Source organism: Aptenodytes patagonicus, chromosome 6, assembly GCF_965638725.1.
Source record: "Aptenodytes patagonicus chromosome 6, bAptPat1.pri.cur, whole genome shotgun sequence".
Lineage (NCBI taxonomy): Eukaryota > Metazoa > Chordata > Aves > Sphenisciformes > Spheniscidae > Aptenodytes > Aptenodytes patagonicus.
The window spans coordinates 68,796,325-68,819,253 of record NC_134954.1 but is presented as its reverse complement, the minus strand read 5'-3'; the positions used below and the strand labels follow the sequence as shown (position 1 = coordinate 68,819,253).

Sequence of the window (22,929 nt, the reverse complement as noted above, 5' to 3'; positions counted from 1 at the left end):
TAAGCAGCAGGTGGTGCTGTAAAGCTCCTATTCAAACTTGTTAGTCAAATGAGGGGGAAAAAAAGAGCATACATAGTTTTTCAGAACAGTAAGCACAATGTTTCAGCAAGCTTTTCAAGGCTTCCTAAAAAAAATAGTCACCTGGGAATCAAACAGGGTCAAAGTACACAAATTACAATCGCTGTATAAGCTATAAGATTGGCTCTTTGAGTAACAGCAAATGTTGAGAGACGTTCTCTACTGTAACTTAATATTGCTTGACAGAGAAATAAGTTGCCCAGATGATTCCTGGTGTGCTTTAGACAAAAAGCTGGTTATTAAAGGAAATAAACTCAGAGATGGAACTGATTTTCAATATAGTAATGTAGAATTTTGTGTTTAGTTGATTTAAACATGTTCTGTGTTTAGGCAGCAAATGTTCTCAGCTCTTCAGTTTTGCTGTATTTGGATGTAGAAATGTTGAGTTATCTCTTCCCTGCAGCAGTTCAGGTAGGTGATCCATATGTGTCCACCCTGCTGAGAAAGCATGTGTTTTCAAGGCTGAAGGAAGGAGTACTTTGGAAAGCAATAAAATGATATTCGAATTCCTTGATGTTATCAGGCATGAGGACACACATTGTTGCTGCTGCCTGAATTCACGTAATAGCCACTTATCCAAGTGGGTAAGATGCCACATCTCAGATTTCCTTTATGCACCCAAGCATTAGAGCACAAACGTGCTTCTTGCTGTCCTGCACACCCTGAGCCGCAGTGGCATCCAGCCCCAGCAATGCAGGTAACTCCACTCTTGTTATTTTCTGCATCCAGAGCTGTGCTGGGATTCCTCTTAAGCCAAAAAGGGCCAAGAGGAGATGAAAAGTATTGTCTACTTATTTTATCTTCCTCTGAAATGGAGGCAGTATCAACAAATGTCAGTTGATGTTCAAGCGTAAAGGGGAACCTGAGCATCTCGGAAAGTGTTTCCATATGACCTTTCTCCAACTAATTGTTTGACAGTGTTTTTTTGTATTCGTCCATTTGTTTGTTCAGCTATAGATTGAAAGTCCTGATTTGTTATCAGTCTAGTGCCAGCTAGTTCTGGGAAGATTTATCTGTGTAATAGATAATTTCAGTTAAATATTACTTCTACTGTAATATAAGTAGTGTGGAGTAACTGTTTCTGAAGCAGGTCCAGAAATGGAGCTGATTTGTAAGGCAGTCGTCTTCTTTCTGTTAGTCTCTCCCAGCCTTGGGATAGATGGGGAATTTGCTCAGAATATTATCGCTATTGCTGGACCTCTACCCAGCAAGTTAGTAAATAGACTGCAGCTGCAGAACCAAGTCCTACCCAAGGAAGATCAGGGCCCTGCCGTGGCTGAAGCCCGTGATTACGTGTGCCAACAAGATCTTGTGGCTCTTGAGCTGCCCCAGTACTTCTCCCACCTTCGTGAGATCGGGGTGACACATTACAAAGTCTTCCTGCCATGGGCACGCATTCTTCCGAAGGGGGATGCCAGGAAGCCAGATGAAGCTCAAGTGCAGTGCTACCAGGAGCTGCTCGAGACCCTGGTTGCTGCAGACCTCAGGCCAGTGGTAGTTCTGCATCACCAGCATGTCCCTGGCGCTGTGGCTGCGCAGGCCATGGGTTGGAAAGCCAATGCTTTTGCTGACCTTTTTGTGGAATACGCAGAGTTCAGCTTCCGTGTTTTTGGGGACCTGGTCAATGTGTGGCTCACCTTCAGCGACCTGCCGGAGGTCCTTAAAGGCCTGCCTTATGATGACCCCCAGTACCGAGCCCAGGCCCTAGCTGCCGCTCATGAAAGAGCTTACACCGTCTACCACGAGAAATACTCGCCGGCGGGTAAGGAGAATGGGGAGAGGGATTTTTTTATATGACTTTTTCACAAATATTTTGTGATGGGATTAAATGGCAACTGCTACATGCAATCTCTGTGTGAACATGCTATCAGTACTCTCAGAATTACAGAGAAATCCTTGAGTAACAGGTTCCCTCAAATCCCTTATTTTTATAATTGTCTTATAATTTACTGGTAATTGCATTTTACTTCAAATGATAGCCAAAATAGTTGATGATAATATATATGTGTATGTATGCATATTTGTATTTAATCTTTTAAGCATCAGGGAAGTGTTAAATAGTCTCCAGTTAATTTGAGCAGCAGAAACTAGTACTTCAAAACCAAACATTATAATACTTTTATATGCTTTTTCTCTAAGGGCTGCTGTCCATGTTCTCTTAGTTTAAAGACCAGCAGATGCCCCCGATGAACTGTAGTCTCATACTGTTCATATACCAAACCTTAAATGTGTAATAATTCCTGCCCAGTCATCTCATTTTTAAAGCCTTATTGCTTATTTCAATGTCATTGAAAACTGGGATTGCAATTGCTACCATTTCAGCTAAGGGAGGAAGATCATGCCATCAGTCAGTGGCTGAGCTATAATCTCTTCTGTATGCTGAGTGCAGGCTTTTTCATTAAGGCATGATGTGGTCCCAAGGAATACAGCTTTGGAGGTCCAGATCTAGCTGAAGAATCAGGTCAAATTCAACTACCAGCTTTCCACCTAAAAGGTGGAAATCTTTGCAAATGTGTTGACCAAATCCACTTAAACAAAACTGCTCATGGTTTAGAATGACATTTCTCATTTAACCAAAGGGAAATTATTTTGTTTAAATTTAAAAAGTTAAATAAAACAACATGAAACAATATATTTACTTTTTAATGTAAAATGAAAATTAATTATCTCTATCAGTTACAAATTACTTTAAAATTACTCAAATCCAGTCTTGCTCTATTTTTTTTCTGTGTACAATGACAAAGTCATAATAATCAAGCTATTTTGTAGACAATAATATATTTTAGTGTACATCTTCCTGACCCACAGAGGAAAGATTAAAAACTTCCTGAAATGTACCTCAAACCATGAAGAAACAAGGCACAAGAAGTCTCCTGTGAGATAACAGTAGTGTGAGGAAGTCTTCCTTTGTTTGACTTTCCTCATTGCAGACACTGGGGTTTTAAAGTAATTAAATCTTAACTCTACCTGTGTTACACAGAGCAAGAGAATTTCACCTCTTCTATGATGGGTACCTGGGATTTTCTAAGCAGCTGTCCTCTTGGGTCTGCCTTCTTTGGGCTTGGAGTTTTTCTGTCCCAGGCAGACAACCGGTAGAGCTGGCTGAGTCATGTTTTTTTCAAATTTTTAATTAATTTATTTATTTTTAATTCCTGCATTTGTCAGGAATACTTTGCATTGCCCAGCTTCCCTCCCGCATAACCTGTCCCCCCAAGTTCCCGGCATCCCAGCATCTCAGCAGCATCCAGCACAGAATGGATTTTAAAAATATATTATTAAAAAAATTACCACTGTAGAACCACCACAAAGGCATGAAAATTGAAGATATTACTTATAATTATTCACGGAGTGGAAGGGCACCCACTGGACAGCTGTATTCAGATCCACCTTCCTGCGAGCAACAGTGCTAAGATGTTTATGAGCAGTCATGATAAGACAAGATTTATTGACAAAGACTCCTTGAACTCTGCCTTTGAATTTCTTCCTTCTTCAACTCTCCGTTGAAATCATAGTGGGTATTCTGAAGTCAGCTACCTAGGGCACTATCTGATGATCCGCATCTTCAAAAATTTCCAACTGATTTTAAAATAACTGCAGTGAACCGAAATTTTTTATTTGTCCTTAACATACAACTAGTAGACTGCCTCTTGTTTTTTCAAGGAGGAAAGCTGTCCATTGCTTTAGGAATGGATCATGTCTTGGATAATGCTTCATCAGAATTGCTTTCAGTTTCTCTTCAGGTAACACCTTAATAGAAATTATTTCCAAAATTACATAAATTTGATTTTATTTAGCTTGATTTTTATGTACGGGATCAAGCGGCTTGTTGCAAGTCAAATAAAATTTTAGCAAGTTGACCAACTGACCAATTTGGTAAATTTTACTTATTTGATTAGTCTGATCATGTGAAGCTCGCTGATTTTAAAAATGACTTCAGCATCCTTTCTTGGCTAGTAGGCACTGATTAAGATATATGGAGAAATATTTGCTCTCAAAATTGGCGATTTTAGCAATATACATGCTTAAATGACAAGGCGTCTGCAAAAAGTGTACCTATTGTTATTGTCTTTGCAAGTCTACTTAATGCACCACCAAATAAAAAAGATACTTTATTTTAAATAACCGCTATTTTAAAAAGTCTGCTTATTGTGTTAAAACACAGGCGGAGCTGTGCTAAAAGTGATCTAGCTGCACGGGGATGACACAACATGGAACATAATCTCTACAAAGATGATGACCAAACCCTGTAAAGACCAAACCCTCTTAGTAGTTGTCTTCACCTGGAGGATGTTGATGTAGGATGTAGCGAACAAATACCAGTGAAGGTTTTTAGCTTGTATTCACAGTCCTTCAAAATTTAGTAATAGGGTAAGCAATATTGTAGGCACGGCATTTCAAGGATATAAGTAAGGTGTGGTTTGCAGGGAGAGGAAAGATGATGTATTGGATGAGCTCACTAAACTAGGAGAAAACCTTGGACTGAAAAATACACTGAAAGCTTATCAGATTTTTTCCAACTTCATCAGCTGGTTTAATAAAAGAATACTCTCTGTTCCCTTGACCTTGATGACTTCGAGTGGGATAACACTTGTAGTTTGGAATGATTAAAGATTTCTGAAGTGAACTTTCCCCAAAGGATTATTGATAAGGCCTACCTGAACCACATAGTTGCAAAGGTTTCTCTGTCTGATTAATCATAGGCTTCTTCAGTCTTACTAATTAAAGAATCAACTTTAAATCATCAATATTAAATTCATAAAATACTCCTAGAATTTCCTTTAGCTGTTTAGATTTTAATTTGTTTAGAAGGAGAGACACAAAATGCATTTTCCCATACAGTATCCACTTTGTACTCATTATATTGTCCAGGGGTCCCATACAGCTGTATGGCTTCTTACTCCAGCAACGTATCTTTGTCAATTATTTCACAATTTTATATATTTTCAACATAATACCTGCAAAAATTGCATTTTACTCCAGAATTACTCTTTTCCTTTTCTTGTTTCCAGGATTCAGTAGACTTTCTGTCTCTCAGCCTTCAGTACTGTTGTGGAAATGAAACAGATTTCTACAAGAAATTGAGTGAATTCCAGGTAACTTTATGCACAGTGTTCAAAGTATAGCAGGGGACAACAGACCATAAATAGAAGGGGAATTTCATGTTTCTTGATGCGTGTCTAAACAGTTCTGATTTGCTGTGACAGCTCAGACAACAGCTACACTAGGAAACAGCTGCATACCGCTCACTTACTTCCCTGTTGTTATTCTGACTTAAAAACAGGTGTTTGAAAGTGCTGGAAAGGATCGTCTTGGTCAGTGCTCATTATCGATGCATTAACGATTGGAATGGCTTAATTCTTTTGTCCAGGACTGAAAAACCTTCTCTCTCACATCCTAAGTGTTTTATAAGCTGTTAGGCTAAAACCTGTACACTAAAAGACGCTATTTTAGTCTAGCATGTGTTCTGCAATTGTACCACCAAACTTCGCAACTCTTCATCAGTAGAGGCAGTGCTAGAAATGTCAGTGAGGATGAGTTTGTGAAAGGGTTAGATCACACAGCAGCAACGTCAGTGATGCTATAGGCTAGTATATTAAACTTCTGGTGGAGAATTGCATTCTTAAAATCCGTAAGACAAGAGTCATCCAGCAACTGAGTAGCAGAATAAGGAGCTACCCATGTGACTCATTCTCTTCAGGGTGCCAGCATGCTGCAGTCACTCTAAAAATCTGGAGTGGGCCATTTATGGCAACAGATTCTTACCAAGTAAGCTTTCAAAAAAGGACATAGTTCCTTGTGCCTTTTCAATGATAGATCTGGGGTTTATGCTTTGATTTGCATTGGGCTTTTTTTTGGATCAGAGAAAAATAGTGGGTGGTATTTAATGCTTACTCTGTTGATTTATGAATTTAACTTTGAAGAACTTTATCACCGATTCTCAGTCTTCTAGGTATTTCCTATTCTGTGTTTAAAGCAACAAATGCCAAGAGCATGGTTCTACTAGCTGGCTGATGCTTCTTTTCATACAAGTCTCTGACTTCTGGTTTTGCAGAATGTCTGGAAGGACATAGAGATCTTGGTTTTTAGTCTACAGTTCCTTGATTGTGGTTCCATGGAAGAGAATCCTTTCATACCAGTAGCTGCCATTGTCACAGGTGAGTGACATATTTCAAGAAAGAGGAGAGTTTTTTAGCTAAGCTCTGCATGACAAATTATAGAGGGAGTTCAAATTTGTCTGCTGCTATTGGATAAAATAACTTTACGGTTTCTTTCATAGCCTTCTCGGAAAATTAAGGGTGGATGGTCAGTGTTGAGGGAGGGGAAGCAGGAAAACTTCCCCAAAGCTTTTCATCATTTTCATCAGCCTCAAGTTGTGCCAGGGGAGGTTTAGATTGGATATTAGGAAAAATTTCTTCCCTGAAAGGGTTGTCAAGCATTGGAACAGGCTGCCCAGGGAAGTGGTGGAGTCACCACCCCTGGAGGTATTGAAAAGATGTGCAGATGTGGTGCTTAGGGACATGGTTTAGTGGTGGACTTGGCAGTGCTAGGTTTATGGTTGGACTTGATGATCTTAAAGGTCTTTTCCAACCTAAATGATTCTATGATTCTATGATCATTTTTTAACATGAAATTGTGAATACCTAATAAAACCTCAATGTATTTGATCTGAGAAAAATAGCTATTAGTTATGAAAAGCACCTTGTATCTAAAGGTGTGATTGTATGTACAAGTAGTGTCATGCAGTCCATGGCATCTAAGTTGTGACTAAATCCATCACTTACCATTTGTTTGTTTTCAGCTATTAATAAAGAAGAGACACGTACGATTGGGTATGATGTTAATGAGTTCTTGGACTTCTCATCATCTCATGTTTTAAGGTACAGCTTTTATCCCTTAAATCAGATACTATAATAAAATGGTGTCCTCTAGAAACATATGTGCAGGCAGACACAAGACAGTTTTAGTGGTGAAGCCTGCTGTTAGCTGCTGAAAGGACTGGAAAGGAACGCCTTTCTGCTGAGCCCCGTCTCTTGCTATTACAGGCAATCCTTTATCCTACTATTACAGGCAATGTAATCCTCTTGACTCTCTCATCCTTGGTTACCCAGATTGCACCTTCAAGCCAATAGTAACAGGTACATTTTCCAAGCCTTCTGTTCTTTTCAAGAGCAAAATAGTTAAAAATAAATAAATAAATAAATAAATAAATAAATACAAGAGAGGCTTTCGTAGGAGAGAAGCCAATTGGGCCTACAGAAATGTAGGAGATGTCATTGTGGAGGGAGATGCTAAGGATTACAGAAGCAGGATTGATTAGTTTTAGCTTATCCTGTGGACACTCATGAGAGCAGTTGTAGCATGTGAAATTGCTACACACTGCAAGGATTTTGTTTGCGCCTTTGACCTAGCTGTAATGAATTATGAGAATTTACCTGCAAAGAAATGCATTAGATATATAGCTCTTGAGCCGCTCAGCAGTTAGCTCATTGCACTCCACCTCCATCTGCTAGGCAGTAGGCTGGATTGATCAGATGGCAAAGGAACTATACCCTAAGAGGCTTATGTCAGCTGAATGGGAAGCAAATGATTCTTTTATCCTCCATGTTTGCAAGTTCTGTGGCACTGGCACCCACCTTGGAGATTGTAACTTCTTTTTCTTCTATTTCCAGCAAAACAAATACTGTACAGGAGAATCCAGATGCTGTTCTTGCCCCTCTCTCCTCCTATCAAACAGTTTGGGAAAGATTTGCTAAACAGTCTGAACTGGAGAGGGATTCTTTTCTGCAAGATGTTTTTCCAAGTGGTTTCCTCTGGGGCACATCTACAGGTGCCTTTAACACTGAAGGAGCTTGGGCAGAGGATGGGAAAGGAGAGAGCGTCTGGGATCAGTTTGGGCATGCAGATCATGCCTACATGAACCAAACAGCAGACGTGGCATGTGACAGCTACTATAAAACCAGCTACGACGTTTACCTACTTAGGGGTCTTCATCCCCAGCTGTACAAATTTTCTGTATCCTGGCCTAGAATTTTCCCTGCTGGCACCAACGAGACCATCAACTCCAAGGGTGTTGATTATTACAACCAATTAATTAACCAGTTGCTAGACTCTAACATTGAGCCCATGGTGACTCTGTTCCACTGGGACCTCCCACAAGCTCTTCAGGTTCTTGGTGGCTGGCAGAATGACAGTATCATAGATGCTTTTATAAACTATGCAGACTTCTGCTTTGCCACTTTTGGGGATCGGGTCAAGTTCTGGATTACTTTCCATGAGCCTTGGGTTATCAGCTATGCTGGCTATGGCACCGGAGAGCATCCCCCAGGAATCACTGACCCAGGAGTAGCATCTTACAAGGTAGGGACACAGGAATAACTGGGATCCTGCAGCTTCCATTGTTGTGTTGTTTTCCTCTGATGGTTCTGTACTTTAACTATGTTCAAGCCTAATGTGGCCTTTGAGACAACTATTTGCTTGTTGGATTTATGATACTTGCAAAAAAATGGGGTAGTTAATGGGTGCTAGAAGTCTTTATTTTATTTTTCTATTCTGAAAACTGGTGTTGATGGATAGCCAGATTCTGCTTAATCCAAAACCTACTGCACTCTCTGGCTATGATTATTTGTCTTGTCAAGGTTTCTTCTTTTGGGTGGAGATGATATTCTCACATGGCAATCATCTCAATGCTTAAGAGTTCTTGTACAAAGCAGTGTGTCACATATTCCTCTGCTTTCTGCCCCCAGGTGGCTCACACAATTCTCAAGGCTCATGCCAAGGTCTGGCACCTGTATAATGACAAATACCGCTCTCAGCAACTGGGAAAGGTGGGGCTGGTGCTGAACTCGGATTGGGCTGAACCCAAGACTCCAACCAGCTCTGAGGACGTGAGGGCATCTGAGAGGTACCTGCAGTTCATGCTTGGCTGGTTTGCTCACCCTATATTTGTTAATGGTGATTACCCAGATATCCTGAAGGCTCAGATCCACGAAGTAAACCAGCAGTGCTCCACAACAGTTGCACAGCTGCCTCTGTTTACAGAAGAGGAGAAGTCCTGGGTGAAAGGGACAGCAGATTTTTTTGGTCTTTCCCATTATACTTCCCGCCTGGTCAGTGCTGTGACTAATGGGACCTGCACACCAAGCTATGAGAGCATCGGGAACTTCTCCTTGCATGTAGATCCTTCTTGGCCACAGACTGCCTCTTCTTGGATCCATGTGGTCCCTTGGGGATTAAGAAGGCTGCTGAAGTTTGTGTCCCAGGAATATACAGGGACAAAGATCCCCATTTACATAGCAGGAAATGGTATGCCGACGGAAGATGCAGGGGATCTTATTAATGACACTCTGCGAGTGGATTATTTCCGCCAGTACATCAATGAGGCTCTAAAAGGTATGGAGAAATTAAAATTTTGGGTTTTTTTTAATAATGGCAGCTAGTTATTCTATCACTTCCGTGGGCGTTAACTTTAAAACATCCCCACTTGCATGGTGACATGAGGTCAGCTGCTTATTGTGTGTGTGGTGTGATCTCGTATACTTCAGCCTACCTGGTGTCCAGATACAGAACTCTCCATTCTGTTTAGATATGGGAATAGGTTTTTCATATATATGGATTAATGTAGCCTGGACCCTAATATCAGTCCCTCTGTGAGAACAGTGTTTATATACTTCAGCTCCCCTGAAGATGATTTGCCTGCAGGCAGGCTCTTGCCTACAGAGATCTCATAGATCAGGACTGAACGATGTCTTTACTGATAAGGCAGATCTAACTGACAGCATCCTGTACCATTTCAGGTTAGAATTTTTAGGGAGATATTTATATGTCTATCGTTTTGAGCAAGGCTCAAGGTATGCCTGTATCTTTGCAAACTGCTTATCAATTGACATAAAAATTAATATTAGTCACTGAAGTTCTGGACAGATATAGAGATTTGAGATTTCAAATAGAGATTTGACTGATACTCTCTTGAGAGACACAAATCAATACCGTCAGGAAAACTTTATTAAATATGCTGTATTAAATATGTTGGTCATCAGTATACAGCATTTGATCTTCTTGACCTAGTTCTTGACATACTGATAGAAGTGTTAAAAGAGCTATGGAAAACACAATTTAGCATTGCTGTTATGCCTTAGCAGAAGTAAAGAAGATGGACTGCACATGGGAAGTGAACTTTTCTGGAAGGAGAGAGATTTAGTGCTTTTTTGTAGGCAATGAGAGGAAGGATGCTGGACTTGCTTCTGCTGGTATTGGATACACAGAAGAAACTCTTGTGCTCAGGGAAGATAGGCAAGCACTAAACACTTGTAACGTTTCAGTTAAATCTAAAAGAACGCCATATACCTAAATTGATGAATTGTGCTTGAAAACAAGAACACAGGGAAAGGGATACCTGTGGCACAAGTGCCCTGTACTCAAATATCTCTTGACTAATATTTCTTTTCTCACACATTTTTATCACTAAGCATTTGACCAGCTCCTATTACAGTGCTGACTGCTTTTCTTGCCAGATACTCTAATTGTTTGGGGGTTTTTTTTGCCTAAAAGACCATTCGTAGATGTTTGCCTTATCACACTGTTACCCTCAGTTGTGGTGCTTACGTTGTGCTGTGCTGTATTCAGAAAATGTTCAAATGAATAACGGTGTCTTGTACTGTTTCTGTGACAGCGGTAAAACTAGACACAGTTGATGTTCGGTCATATATTGCTCGATCCCTGGTTGATGGCTTTGAAGGTCCAGCGGGGTACAGCCTAAAATTTGGGCTACATCATGTGAATTTTGAAGATAGCAACAGACCAAGGACTCCCAAGGCATCTGCTTATTTCTATTCCAGTGTTATTGAAAAAAATGGTTTCCCATCCAAAGTCTTGGACAGATTTTCTACACCAGTGGTGTTTGACCTACCCATGCCATCAAAGTTGCCGAATTTACCAGCATCAGAAGTTCCCTCCAAGGCAAAGGTGGTCTGGCAGAAGTTTTCATCTCAAACAGACTTTGAAAGGGACACGTACTTTTATGGGACATTTCCAGAGGACTTTACATGGGGTGTGTCTTCTTCTGCCTACCAGGTAGAAGGAGGTTGGGATGCTGATGGCAAAGGACCCAGCATTTGGGATAACTTCACCCATGTCCCAGGGAATATAAAGAATAATGATACTGGAGATATAGCTTGTGATAGCTACAACAAGGTGGAGGAAGATATTTACCTCCTGAGAGCCTTAGGGGTAAAGAACTATTGTTTCTCCCTGTCCTGGTCTCGAATTTTCCCCAGTGGAAGGAACAACTTAATAAACAGCCACGGAGTTGACTACTATAACCGTCTCATTGATGGACTGGTTGCAAACAACATCACTCCAATCGTCACTCTCTACCACTGGGACCTGCCACAAGCCCTCCAGGACATTGGTGGCTGGGAGAGCAGCACGCTGATTGACCTGTTTGATAGTTTTGCAGACTTCTGTTTCCAGACCTTTGGGGACAGGGTGAAGTTCTGGATTACGTTCAATGAACCCCAAGTCATTGCCTGGGTTGGCTATGGCGTTGGGGCATTTCCACCCAATGTCAATGACCCTGGCAGTGCTCCCTACAGGGTTGCTCACATCTTGCTGAAAGCTCACGCCAGGGTCTACCACACATATGATGACAACTACAGAGCGAGTCAGGGAGGGGTCATCGCTCTCTGTCCCAACATTGACTGGGTTGAGCCGAAGACACCAAGTGACCCCAGGGACATAGAAGCTGCAGACAGGTACCTGCAGTTTTTGGTGGGGTGGTTTACACACCCGGTTTTCAAAAATGGGGACTACCCTGAAGTCATGAAGTGGAAAGTTGGGAACAGGAGTGAGCTCCAGAACCTGCCATCATCTCGCCTACCGGTTTTCACAGCGGAGGAGCGTGAATACATCAGGGGCACCGCAGATGTCTTCTGCTTCAACACCTACACCTCCAAAATTGTAACCCATGCAACGACCCGGCTGAGGCCCTTCTCTTATGAGTATGACCAGGAAGTCGTAACAAAGGTTGACAGCTCCTGGCCTTCCTCAGCTATTACTGACCATCGGGCTGTGGCCTGGGGGCTGAGGAGGCTACTGAACTGGATCAAAGAAGAATATGGAAATCCCCCAATATACATAATTGAGAATGGGGTGGGGATAAAGACCAAATCGGATGTTGATGACAATACCAGGATATTTTACTACAAAACATACATTGATGAAGCTTTAAAAGGTACCAGTGTTTGCTTTTGTTCTGTTGGTGTTGCGTGTCTCCTCCCCAGATTTCTGGTTACTTTCTTCCTCTGAGGAGTAGTTTTTAAAAGCAATTGATATTGGTCTTTAAATATTCTGAACACAATATAAACATAATGTTTCTTTTTAAGATCTCCTTTACATGGCCGTTTGTACTCTGTATGCTCCAACTATGAAGAGTCTCTTATGATCTTAGTTGTCCAGTGCCAGCTTTATGAAGCTGAAAGTGTGTATGTGCTTGTATGTGAATTCCTTCTGGTTCATTTAATGTGTGATTATACCACTGATGCTCTTCCATTTGTTTCTGGTCTTTCAGCTTACAAATTGGATGGCGTTAATCTGAAAGGATACAACGCTTGGTCTTTTATGGATAACTTTGAATGGTTGAATGGTTATGATCCAAGATTTGGATTGCACCAGGTTGATTTTCACAATCCCAACAGGCCAAGAACCCCAAAGCGCTCTGCTGTGTACTATGCAGAAATCATCCGCAATAATGGTATCCCATTGCCAAAAGAAGACGAGTTTTTATACGGAGAGTTTCCAAAGAACTTTTGGTGGAGCGTAGCAACTTCAGCTTATCAGGTTAGGAAACCAAGATGGACTCTTAAAGTACCTGCGGACAGTTAATTCATTTTGGATGAGACGCCTACAGCTTTTGTAACATTAAGTTTTACTGTAATTAAGGGTTAGTGTAACAACTGCAGTAAAAGGGAGGAACTTGGAGATATTTAAGGGCATGGTTATACCACAGGAATTGAGACAGCAGCACGGGCTTCACAAGAGCCAGCCAACATGGAGCAGCAGGTGAACTGAAACAATACCTGTTCTGTGACATTGTACTTTGCTAATACATCTTGCCTTGAGGCCTAAGAGGTCTTACTAGGCACGGTAAAAACATTACTATTTCTAGTCTTAAGCTGATAAGTCAAAATATTGTGTGGTGCCACAAAGACTAACAGGCTGAATTCTTTGCTAGGGCAAGACCTAAATTTGGAGTTTACTAACAATCCCCCCCCCCATCTTCAATTACAGATTGAGGGAGGATGGAGAGCAGATGGGAAAGGACTTAGCATTTGGGATCAATTTTCTCACACTCCCTTGAAAATCAGCAATGATGACACTGGAGACGTAGCTTGTGACAGCTACCACAAGATCGATGAGGATGTGGAAATGCTGAAAAGCCTTCAGGTGTCTCATTATCGCTTTTCAATCTCCTGGTCTCGCATTCTCCCAGATGGGACCACCAGATACATCAATGAAATGGGACTGAACTATTATGAAAGGCTTATCGACGCTCTTCTGGCAGCTAATATTATGCCTCAGGTAACTAAAAACGGTAACTTTCAGCTAACTAAAAAATAGCAGAGCCCAAGTCTGATGCTCAGAGTACATGTGTGTGTTTCCATCCACGCCCTCCTCCACAGAGAAATTGTTTTTCATTGTGTTCCGCAAGGAAACATGGTTTTTGCATGAGCAAATGAACTGGGAATATAGTGATAAGTTAGAAATAATTACTACCCAGAAAGATCACGGTAACCTTATTGTTGGCTGATTCCAATTACCTTCTCACCTCTCATGTGCTTGGAAGTAGATTCCACAAGGACCTACTCAGTGATCTTTCCAGAGACTGAGGTGAGGCTGACCAAGCCATAGTTCCCAGGATCCTCCTTCTTGCCTTTCTTGGAGACAGATGTAACATTATTCTTTTCCCAGGAGTCAGGAAGCTCCATTGATCGGCATGGTTTGTCACATCTCATGGACAGTGACCTCACCGCTGCATTAATCAGCTCTTTCAGCACTGTTGGGTGAATCTAACCTGTCTCCATAGACTTGGACACATGTACCTTTTTTCCGTATACTGCTGGCTGTCCCTGTCCTCCCCAAACCATGCTGGTACACACAGAGGTCTGGGAGCAGTGCTTACCTATGGAGACCAAGGCAAGAAGGTTGTTGAGCAGTTTCCATCACTAGGCAGTCTTCCTCCGCTCAGCAGCTCACTCCTGCTTTCTCTGAACTTCTTTTTTGTTAACAGTGTACTTGCAGAATCGTGAAGGAGTTGGCTTTTCCAATTTCCTTGTTTTCTTCATTGTCTGCACTTGTTCCCACTTTTTATATGATCACTTTTTTGAGTTATAGCTCATTAAGAAACTCCTTGCTTAGCCAAGCAGGCTCTGGTAAGTTAGAATATTTGGGTTCCTTGCTGGGAGTGTTATGGTTAATACATCACCTGCAAAGCTAAGCTGTAGATGTAATGTAAACATAATGGGACAGTCCCTCCTAAAGTGAGTTTAATGTTCTTTTGTAAGAACTGAGTACCTAAACCAACACTGTTAGGAAGTGCCTGGGAAAAGAAAAAGTTATAAAAAGTGTATTTAAAGATGGTTCTTCAAATGTCTATTACCTATCCCTGTCCTACTTACAGGTAGGATAAACAAGTATAGGAGTATAGATAGTTACGTATATTTTTGTTGTGTAGAACTGTTTTATCGATTTCTTCATAGTTTTGCCATGTAGCTACTCTATCCGTTATTGAAACGATACGGTGGGGTGACTGGAAGAAAACAACCTTTTCCTTTGTTCTGGCCATGGCATCTGACAGAAGGACTCCCCAGGAGGGAAGGTGGCCAAGGTTTCTGCCTTGGTAGCCGCTGAGCTACGAGGGAGAGCCCTGGCCCGTGTAGAGAGTGCACATGGCAGCACCAAACGCTGCATACATGTATATGCACACCATACTGGGGCAATACGGGAATATCTACACAAGCGTCAGCTCATGCCTGAGCAAACCTGTGCCTTCATGGCGTTGCTCTAGGCTGGTCCGACGGATGTACCAGCCCGAACAGGTGTTTAGTTGGGCTGTATGTCATCTGAGAGTCAGCGCAGCCCCAGCAGTTCTTGACTGATGAGCTCTTGCTGTCACAAGGTTGTGGTGGTTTTTGGTAAAAGCTTCATCTTCACCATCAGGCAGTCCTTAGAGTTCGAGTCATTTCCCCATGTCCTAAAGAAACCGAAACACTGGCAAAAAGCGATTTTATTTGAGTGCGCAAGTGATCGCTACAAACTCAAACACCGTTAGGAAAAGGTAGCTGCAGATCAAAGCACAGTTTATTCATGTTCATAAAGGAGGCTGGGTTATTGACCTTATTTCTGAAAGTAAGTGACAGGTTGAGTCCTTTCTCTTGCTGTCTTTCCCCACAGGTAACTCTCTATCATTGGGACCTCCCACAGGCACTGCAGAACATCGGTGGGTGGGAGAATGATACTATAGTTCAGAGGTTTAAGGAATATGCTGAGGTCCTCTTCCAGAGACTGGGAGATAAGGTGAAATTTTGGATAACCCTCAATGAACCCTACAACACTGCATATCTTGGCTATGGTGTTGGCACAGCTGCTCCAGGTAAGACTGCTGGGCATAACCTCAGAGCCTTTGCAGCACTGTAGGCACAACTCTGGTTTATGCTGCAGCAGAATAGATGCTAGGGGCTTGCACAGGTAGAGCAAGGAGGATGGTGGGGTGGGGATAAATGGGGTTTGGACTGCTGTGGGGTGGTGAACGGATCCTCCTTTCACTTTGCCTGTCCCCTCCAAGACCCATCCTCCTTCTTCCACTCCTCTAACCCACCCCTCCTCTGCAACCTCTGGATTAGACTTGCTGCCTGGAGCAGACCCCATTTCCAGAGCAGCTCCAGTGACTGTGGAGAAGGGTTAGGGCTGGAGGAGGGCCAAGCTCAGCTGTAGGGTAGAAGCAGGGGAAGGGGAGGGATGGGAGCTGGCCTGAGCACACAGCTTTCTGCTCTCCGTACTGGCGGCAGCAGCCTGTTGCTGGGGCTGGCAGCCCTGCACAGGCAGAGAGCTGAGCCAGCCCGTGTCCCGCCGCAGGGGGAGGAAGGGGCAATGCGGGGTCCCACACAGCCTGCCCGCTGCAGCTGCACCGTCAGCTGTCTCTGCCAAAGCAGCCATCTCAGCCCAGGGCTGGGCCTGAGGGCACCAGGTGCTGCACGTTTATTCATTTACCAGCAGGCAGTTCTGGGTGTCCTGGGTGTTGTGTTAACCTGGGAAGCAGCCGATGAGAAAGCTGGGAACTGCCGCTCCACTGCCTGTGCTGCCACTGTCTCTGCAGGCATCTCCGTTCGGCCAGGGCGAGCCCCTTATGTGGTGGGGCACAACTTAATAAAGGCCCACGCAGAAGCCTGGCACCTCTACAATGAGACCTACCGGGCAAAACAAGGAGGATTAATCTCTATCACCATCAACTCTGACTGGGCAGAACCAAGGAACCCACACAACCAGGAGGACATCAATGCTGCCAGACGATACTTGCAGGTACAGAGACACCCAGTCGCAGCTCTCCCTGCTGCTCCTGGGTTTGTTCATGGTGGCACCCCCATCCTGGGTGCTGGAGATGCCCAAAACCCAGGTCAGCATCTCACCATGCCAGCACGAAAGAAAAGGATGAGTCAGAGGCACCACTGCGAGGGGAGATCTCCCTCTTCTGGTGGCTGATCGAGTATGCAACACAATTGAGACAAAATATGATTGCAGTGCCAAAAGCTTGTTAAATTTTCTGCCACTGAATGGGCATCTCTGCATATCTCCATGTGCCTGTTCATTATAAATTCAGGTACTACATATAAAGCAGCACATGAAGAGGAATGGTTAAATCCCCTGTTTTGGTACATAATTTATCCTTCTCCCTTATTCCCTGGCTTAGTTTTTTCTAGGTTGGTTTGCTCATCCCATTTTCAAAAACGGCGATTATAACGAAGTGATGAAAACGAGGATTCGGGAACGCAGTCTGGCTCAGGGTCTGAGCCAGTCCCGGTAAGAGCCCAGGCACATATTTGCTTTTGTTTTACTTGCTGTGCTGAAACCTGCTTTTCTGAAAGAAGTGCTAAATTTCAATGATTCTATTGCAATGCTACTGTAAAAAAATCTTACTGTATCCTCACAGCAAAGCTCTAGTGTACATTTTGCCCCTTCCCTATCTTTACCTCTCTTGAAAACTAAATTTACTAATACAGCATATCTTTGGGGTAGTAAGTTGGCAGCTCAGAGTGACATAGTAAATGCTCTGCATTAGCCACAGTGCTTTACCTGACCATGGTAAATGTGTTTTAACTGTTCTTAAAATGATGTCCTGAACTCGAGCACCGAGAACTCATTGGTGCCTCTGAATTATGTTTCCTGTTTTCCATTCCCATTAATTATTCTTAACCTATTGTGCTAGCAGTGCTCCATCATGAATGTTTTTCCTTTTCTCTCCCTTTTTAGGCACATATAAGGAAAGCACTTTTTTTCCCTCTTCACTTTAATAGCAATTTGATGGGGTATATTATGTCTGGGGCTATTCCTGATCATTCCTCTCTGAAAATGTGAAAGACCGCTTGTTTTGAAATGAGGGAGGATGGTGGAAGAGTCGGTGTGTGCTCTGCAGCAAGGGCAGGTCTCTTCAAGATTGGAGTTATGCTTTTATATGGGCCTAAAACACTTGCATTCTTGAGCGCTTTTTTGGACACGTTATTTCTTCTCTGGCGGTTGCTGCCATTAATAAGACAGCAAAGTCACTGTGTGTTGCTTTATGAGATAACGTGCCCAAGCATCTCAGTCTGGGGAAGAAGTCCTGTCCTCAGTCTAAGACTGCAAACTCTCAAGCATCACCAAATTGCCAGGAGTACTGGCTGCATTTTCAGCGGGGATTGCCTAGGGACCTAATTCCCAGGAGAATTTTCTCCCTCTTCTGGCTAAAAGAGAGAGCTGAAACCTCGCTCCTTGCTCCAGGGTACCCCGGAGTCCCTGACTCCGGTTCTTACTCTGTGCAGGGCTGCAGCTCCCAAAGGGGGGATGTTCTTTGCTGAGGAGGCCTCCCTTTTGAAGGGAACCAAGCACTTTGGGATTAAATGGTAGAGTCCACACAGAGCACCTAGTTCCCAGTTTCTCCTGGGTTTTCCCATGTTCCTCCGGAAGGATCATGGTACCTCCCCTTGTGCTTGTGGTGCTGGTATCAGGGATGCCAGCATTACACATGGAGTGCGTTCAAAGTGTGGATCTCGGGGAGAAAGCTCAGAAGGTTTTACTGTTTCCGTGTAGAAGCCAGAGTTTATGAGACAACCCTGTATTAGCCACTGCCATGACCTACCAAGTACTACTACTGCCAGAGAAGAGCAGAGCTCCTCTTGTAGCGGATGCCTGCTCCCCTGCTGCTGTGAAGCACATCTTAGCACAGATGGCTGGCTGCACCTTCAGCGTGTGCAAGCAGGAGTACAGTGTTTTGAGGGGGCTCGTGACAGCTCCCCTGAGCAGGGACAGGACCCCTGGATGTCCCTGGCTGCTAGGAGGCACCATTTCATGCTTCCCTCTGTCAGAGCTAGTCATGCTCTTGCAGGATGGTGGGCTGAGACAGGTCACTCGCGAACACTGCAGCTCTGGGTCTCCATAGGGTTGTGGTAAGCACATGACAACCAAAATTGTTGTCACCAGTTCCTCCCAACCCATTCCTGACCGGGCAAACACTGTTTCCTGTCTTAAAAAGCAGGATAATGGTCAAACTTCTTGTTTGACCATGAGCAGAACCTCTAGCCACCAGCTGTCTCTTTTCTGGTCGGTGGAAGATCTTGGAGAACGTTAGTAGAGCAGGCAGCATGAATTGCATATTCTAGCAAAAGCTTAGTTTAGTTTATACAATCGGACTGGGGAGGGGTAGAAGCAAAAGAAGGGGAAATCCTGAGAAGACTTACATTTTGAGGGGTTTATACTTTTCTCTGTTTTCTATTGCAGACTTCCAGAATTTACTGAAAGTGAAAAGCAGAGAATTAAAGGCACGTATGACTACTTCGGTCTAAATCATTATACTACGGTTTTAACATACAACGTAAACTACCCTGCTGGGGTTCTGTCGTATGATTCTGATAGGTAAGAGATGAATGTAAATTATTGGTCAAGTAAAATATATGCACCTGGAGCCTGGGCCAACTGAGCAATGTAAACTGATAGCAAATAAAGCCGTGAGACAAATATTTTAAGCTGTCGTAACCAATAACAGGGAAAATACCCCCCAACAGTATCTGCCATACTGTTATTTTCACAGAAGTCCAGCAACAGGCCTTTTTTTACAGACCTGATGGTAAATATGAATGTTTAAAACAGAACAAAGAAAATTAGAGGATCTACTAAAGGAAGGAATCCACACTTGTGAGTCTCCCAATAGTTTGGGATCAGCTGTAAACAGTATTTATTGTATTTCCTGCCCCCAATCCGCAGTTTGAACTGCTAGATTATCCTGGTTTATGGGTACTGCTCCATTTGCTGTTAAACAGTTGTTAGTTCCCTCACCACATCGGGTAAACATAAGTTCAAAGCCTAAGCATCTAAATGACTTCATGGTTAAGTATACATAAGTCAAGATTTTTATTTAGGTACCCATTTCTTTCCCCAGCTTCCGAAGGTAAACAATAGGAGCTTACTGGTTTTTCTGATGAGAATTAAGGTAACGGTGGGACCACACACAGGGTGAACACAGGCTGTTTTCCGAAACCTTTCCACAGAGAAGATATGAAATCATTGTCACTTCCCCTTGCTGCTGCATCCCAGCCCCTGTGGTTTAGCCCCGTAGGACACTGGGCTCCGTCTTGCATTCCTGGACGTAGGTGTTAATGGCAATTTTGTGTGCTCAAGCACTGCATTAGACGTTGAACATCAGAAATGGTGTCAACGGACAAAGATTTGGAGAGAACATCACATCCTCAGCCACAGTTGATTCAAGCAGAACACGACTGTAAAGCAAAGTATGAGAAGTGTTTTCTGGAGGCTTGTAAGCACCAGCACCACCTCAGCCCGCCGTGCTTTCCCCGGCTTGCCACAACGTCACCTCTGGTTCAGTTTTCCGCAGAGCTCAGCACCGTATTTCTCAGCCCTGCAGCAATGAGGTGCCAGGCACGGCGGCAGGCACTTGGGACTGGTCCCTTGATCACTGTGTCCTCCTCCGCAGGGGTGTAGCTTCAGTAACCGACCGCAGCTGGCTGAACTCCGGTTCCTTCTGGCTAAAGGTGACACCCTTTGGTTTCCGAAAGCTCCTGAGATGGATAAAGAAAGAGTACAACAACCCTCCGATTTATGTGACTGAAAATGGGATCTCAGAAAGGGGAGCCTTAGACTTCAATGACACTTGGCGAACGCATTACTATCGGAGCTACGTTAACGAAGCACTGAAAGGTAAGAGCGATTATTTAAATCTGCTCATCCAAATCTCTAGCAAGCAGCAGTGTCTGGCCACACGGCTGAGGCGTATAAAGCAAGTTGTGAAGAGCTGAAAGACCACTGCCATCACACTTGCAAGTTGCACACCCATGTGGGTTTACTCTGTATCCACTTCTGAGAGCCTTTGGGTTTAGCAGAAACTGGCCACGGATAGCCACGACTTTGCAGGGAAAGGTGATCTAAAGGAAGAACAAACCCTGGGTTTAGCAGGGTAACTGCAGCTCCCTTGTATAGCTGCATCTGGCAGAAGAAGGTTCCACTACTTGACGGGTGACTGCTATGAATACCTATTTTGCCTTCTAGTTTGACTACTGCTGTGTCTAAAAACTGCATCTTTTTAAAAACAAAAAAACCCCAACCCAAACTGGTTTCAGTTACAGCAGTGGCCGAGCAACATCGAGGAAGGGCTTTTTCAGTTTGCTTTTCTGCCGTACTGGGAGCCACCAGCCAGATGTTCAGAAAGCGCTCGCTTACCGCCTTGTGGCAGCGAGGGCCCACAAGCGCTTGTTTAAGCAACGGTTGCATGTTGGTGGCTTTTCTTCTCGATTCCTAAACCTTTGCTTATTAGACAAAAGCTTTCATTTTTGGAGCAGAGAAAAGCAGCCTCCAATCGTGGCAGGCTGGCTGAGCTACCCTGGTTGCTCGTTAGCTGTAACTTGGCAGCTGAGCTACCTCAAAGCAACTGAGCTAAGGCAAGATGTGAGGGAGGTGGGAACGGGGAGAGGGCAAACCCAGTGAGGCCGGTGTGGCAATAACCTCGCTGCACTCGGCACCCTGCTGCTGTGTAGTGTCCTGGAGCAGCTTTGTGCCACTGCTGGCCTAGTGGTGGTGCCTCCTCTCACCCGGCTGCACACCTAACCTGCTCTGCCTGGTCCTCCTAACAGCCGTTGTGCTCGACGGCGTCGACTTACGAGGCTACACCGCGTGGACGCTGATGGACAACTTCGAGTGGGCAGTGGGCTTTGACGAAAGGTTTGGGTTCTATCACGTGAATTTCACAGACCCCAACTTGCCCCGGCGCCCCAAGGCCTCTGCCAGGTATTACTCGCAGATCATAAACTGCAACGGGTTTCCAGACCCAGCAACGGGCCCCCATCCCTGTCTGGAACAGAAGCCTGAAGGTAAGTGATGCAGCAGAAATCATGCCTCTGTGTGTGCATCCGATTCTAATCCCAAAAGATTTCCATAATCTACAGTCTTTAAAGACACCACCATTTTCTGCAGTATTCTCTTTAAGGGCTCCAGCAGTGCACTGCCTAGTCTTCAGTTATGACTGAAGACATTCACGTGGAATTGCGTCACTTCTGTATGTGAAACCAGAACAGTGACTAAATTTTGTGCTATAGCACCTCGGTACGTGCCCGTCTCCAAAATGCAGCAAAAAGTTACTCCATTCTACTTCTCTCTGATTAAGAGAACTGCCTAAGATGTCTTCCAAACCATACATATTCAGTATTCCTACATAATTTTTTCTAACCAATTTTGAATACTTTATATGGATCGGTGTTTTGGGTAAGCCTTTGGAAATACTGCTTCTTTTGTCATTTACGTTCTCTGAACTCGAGGAGCACACTGAACAGCAACCAGTGTTAGTGTGGGGTTTTTAAATAATTGTTTTTATCGGCTTTTTGGGACGACCACGGCTGCCAGAGAATACTTGCCTCTCCTGGAGGCTCAAGAATTGCACCATCAGCCTCAGTTGTGCCTTTACTCTGAGCTAGAATTGTGTCTGATCCCAAAGAATTACGGCTACTGCCAGAGTAGTGAACAGCGACGCTGAAAGCCTCGTAGAGGCAGGAAGCAGCAATGCACACCCATGCATGAAAGCGTTCACCCCAGGCCGCACACTAATAGTTTCTTCTTGTTTCCCCCTGGACAGTGACGCCCACAGACGCCACACCAGGACCAGCTGACAGCGTGCGTTTTTTGGGATTAGATTTAACATCACAAAGCGCAGAAATAGCGCTGTATGTGCTTTTTGCTCTTTCTGCAGTTGGAGCACTGGGCGTGGCTGCTCTTGCATGTATGTATGGAAAATTATCCAAAAGATCCCGTAAACTGTCACACATGGAACTTAGTAAACTGTAAAGTTTCCACTTGCTAAAGCATGTTTTGTTTTTTTATTAAAAAAAAAAAAAAGCCTGTAGCACCAGGAAAAGAAACCTAGTGCTTGTACTGCTGCAACTTTGTGTCTTGCCTTAGTGCTAGCTCCCTGTCATTGTGTTGTTTGCTTACCAACTTTAAAATACAAAGGAAATTTTTTTTCTACGTTAAATGCCTCTTTTCTCCCCAGGCATCACTGAGTTGATTTCTTAAAGACAAAAGTAAAATTGCTTGTTTCTGTCTGCA

The 22,929-nt window shown here is 43.6% G+C and overlaps 1 protein-coding gene across 1 annotated transcript; it reads left to right on the top strand.

Annotated features, from left to right (window-relative positions):
• Window positions 1-1,176: 1,176 nt before the first annotated feature.
• LCT (lactase) lies at window positions 1,177-22,668 on the top strand. The gene is made up of 17 exons (XM_076343101.1): window positions 1,177-1,840; window positions 3,739-3,818; window positions 5,088-5,171; window positions 6,131-6,233; window positions 6,878-6,956; window positions 7,749-8,436; window positions 8,823-9,468; window positions 10,748-12,307; window positions 12,644-12,912; window positions 13,363-13,653; window positions 15,526-15,724; window positions 16,448-16,650; window positions 17,039-17,148; window positions 19,102-19,236; window positions 20,312-20,535; window positions 21,465-21,701; window positions 22,460-22,668. The coding sequence occupies exons 1-17, from the start codon at window positions 1,177-1,179 to the stop codon at window positions 22,666-22,668; spliced, it is 5,781 nt and encodes a 1,926-aa protein (XP_076199216.1).
• The last annotated feature ends 261 nt before the right edge of the window (window positions 22,669-22,929 follow it).

Excerpts from the sequence above, each read along its gene's own strand:
- LCT (XM_076343101.1), top strand. The coding sequence starts at position 1,177 with ATGGAGCTGATTTGTAAGGCAGTCGTCTTCTTTCTGTTAGTCTCTCCC. Across the intron at positions 3,819-5,087 it reads TGCTTTCAGTTTCTCTTCAG|GATTCAGTAGACTTTCTGTC; the intron begins GTAACACCTTAA and ends TCTTGTTTCCAG. Across the intron at positions 12,308-12,643 it reads CATTGATGAAGCTTTAAAAG|CTTACAAATTGGATGGCGTT; the intron begins GTACCAGTGTTT and ends CTGGTCTTTCAG.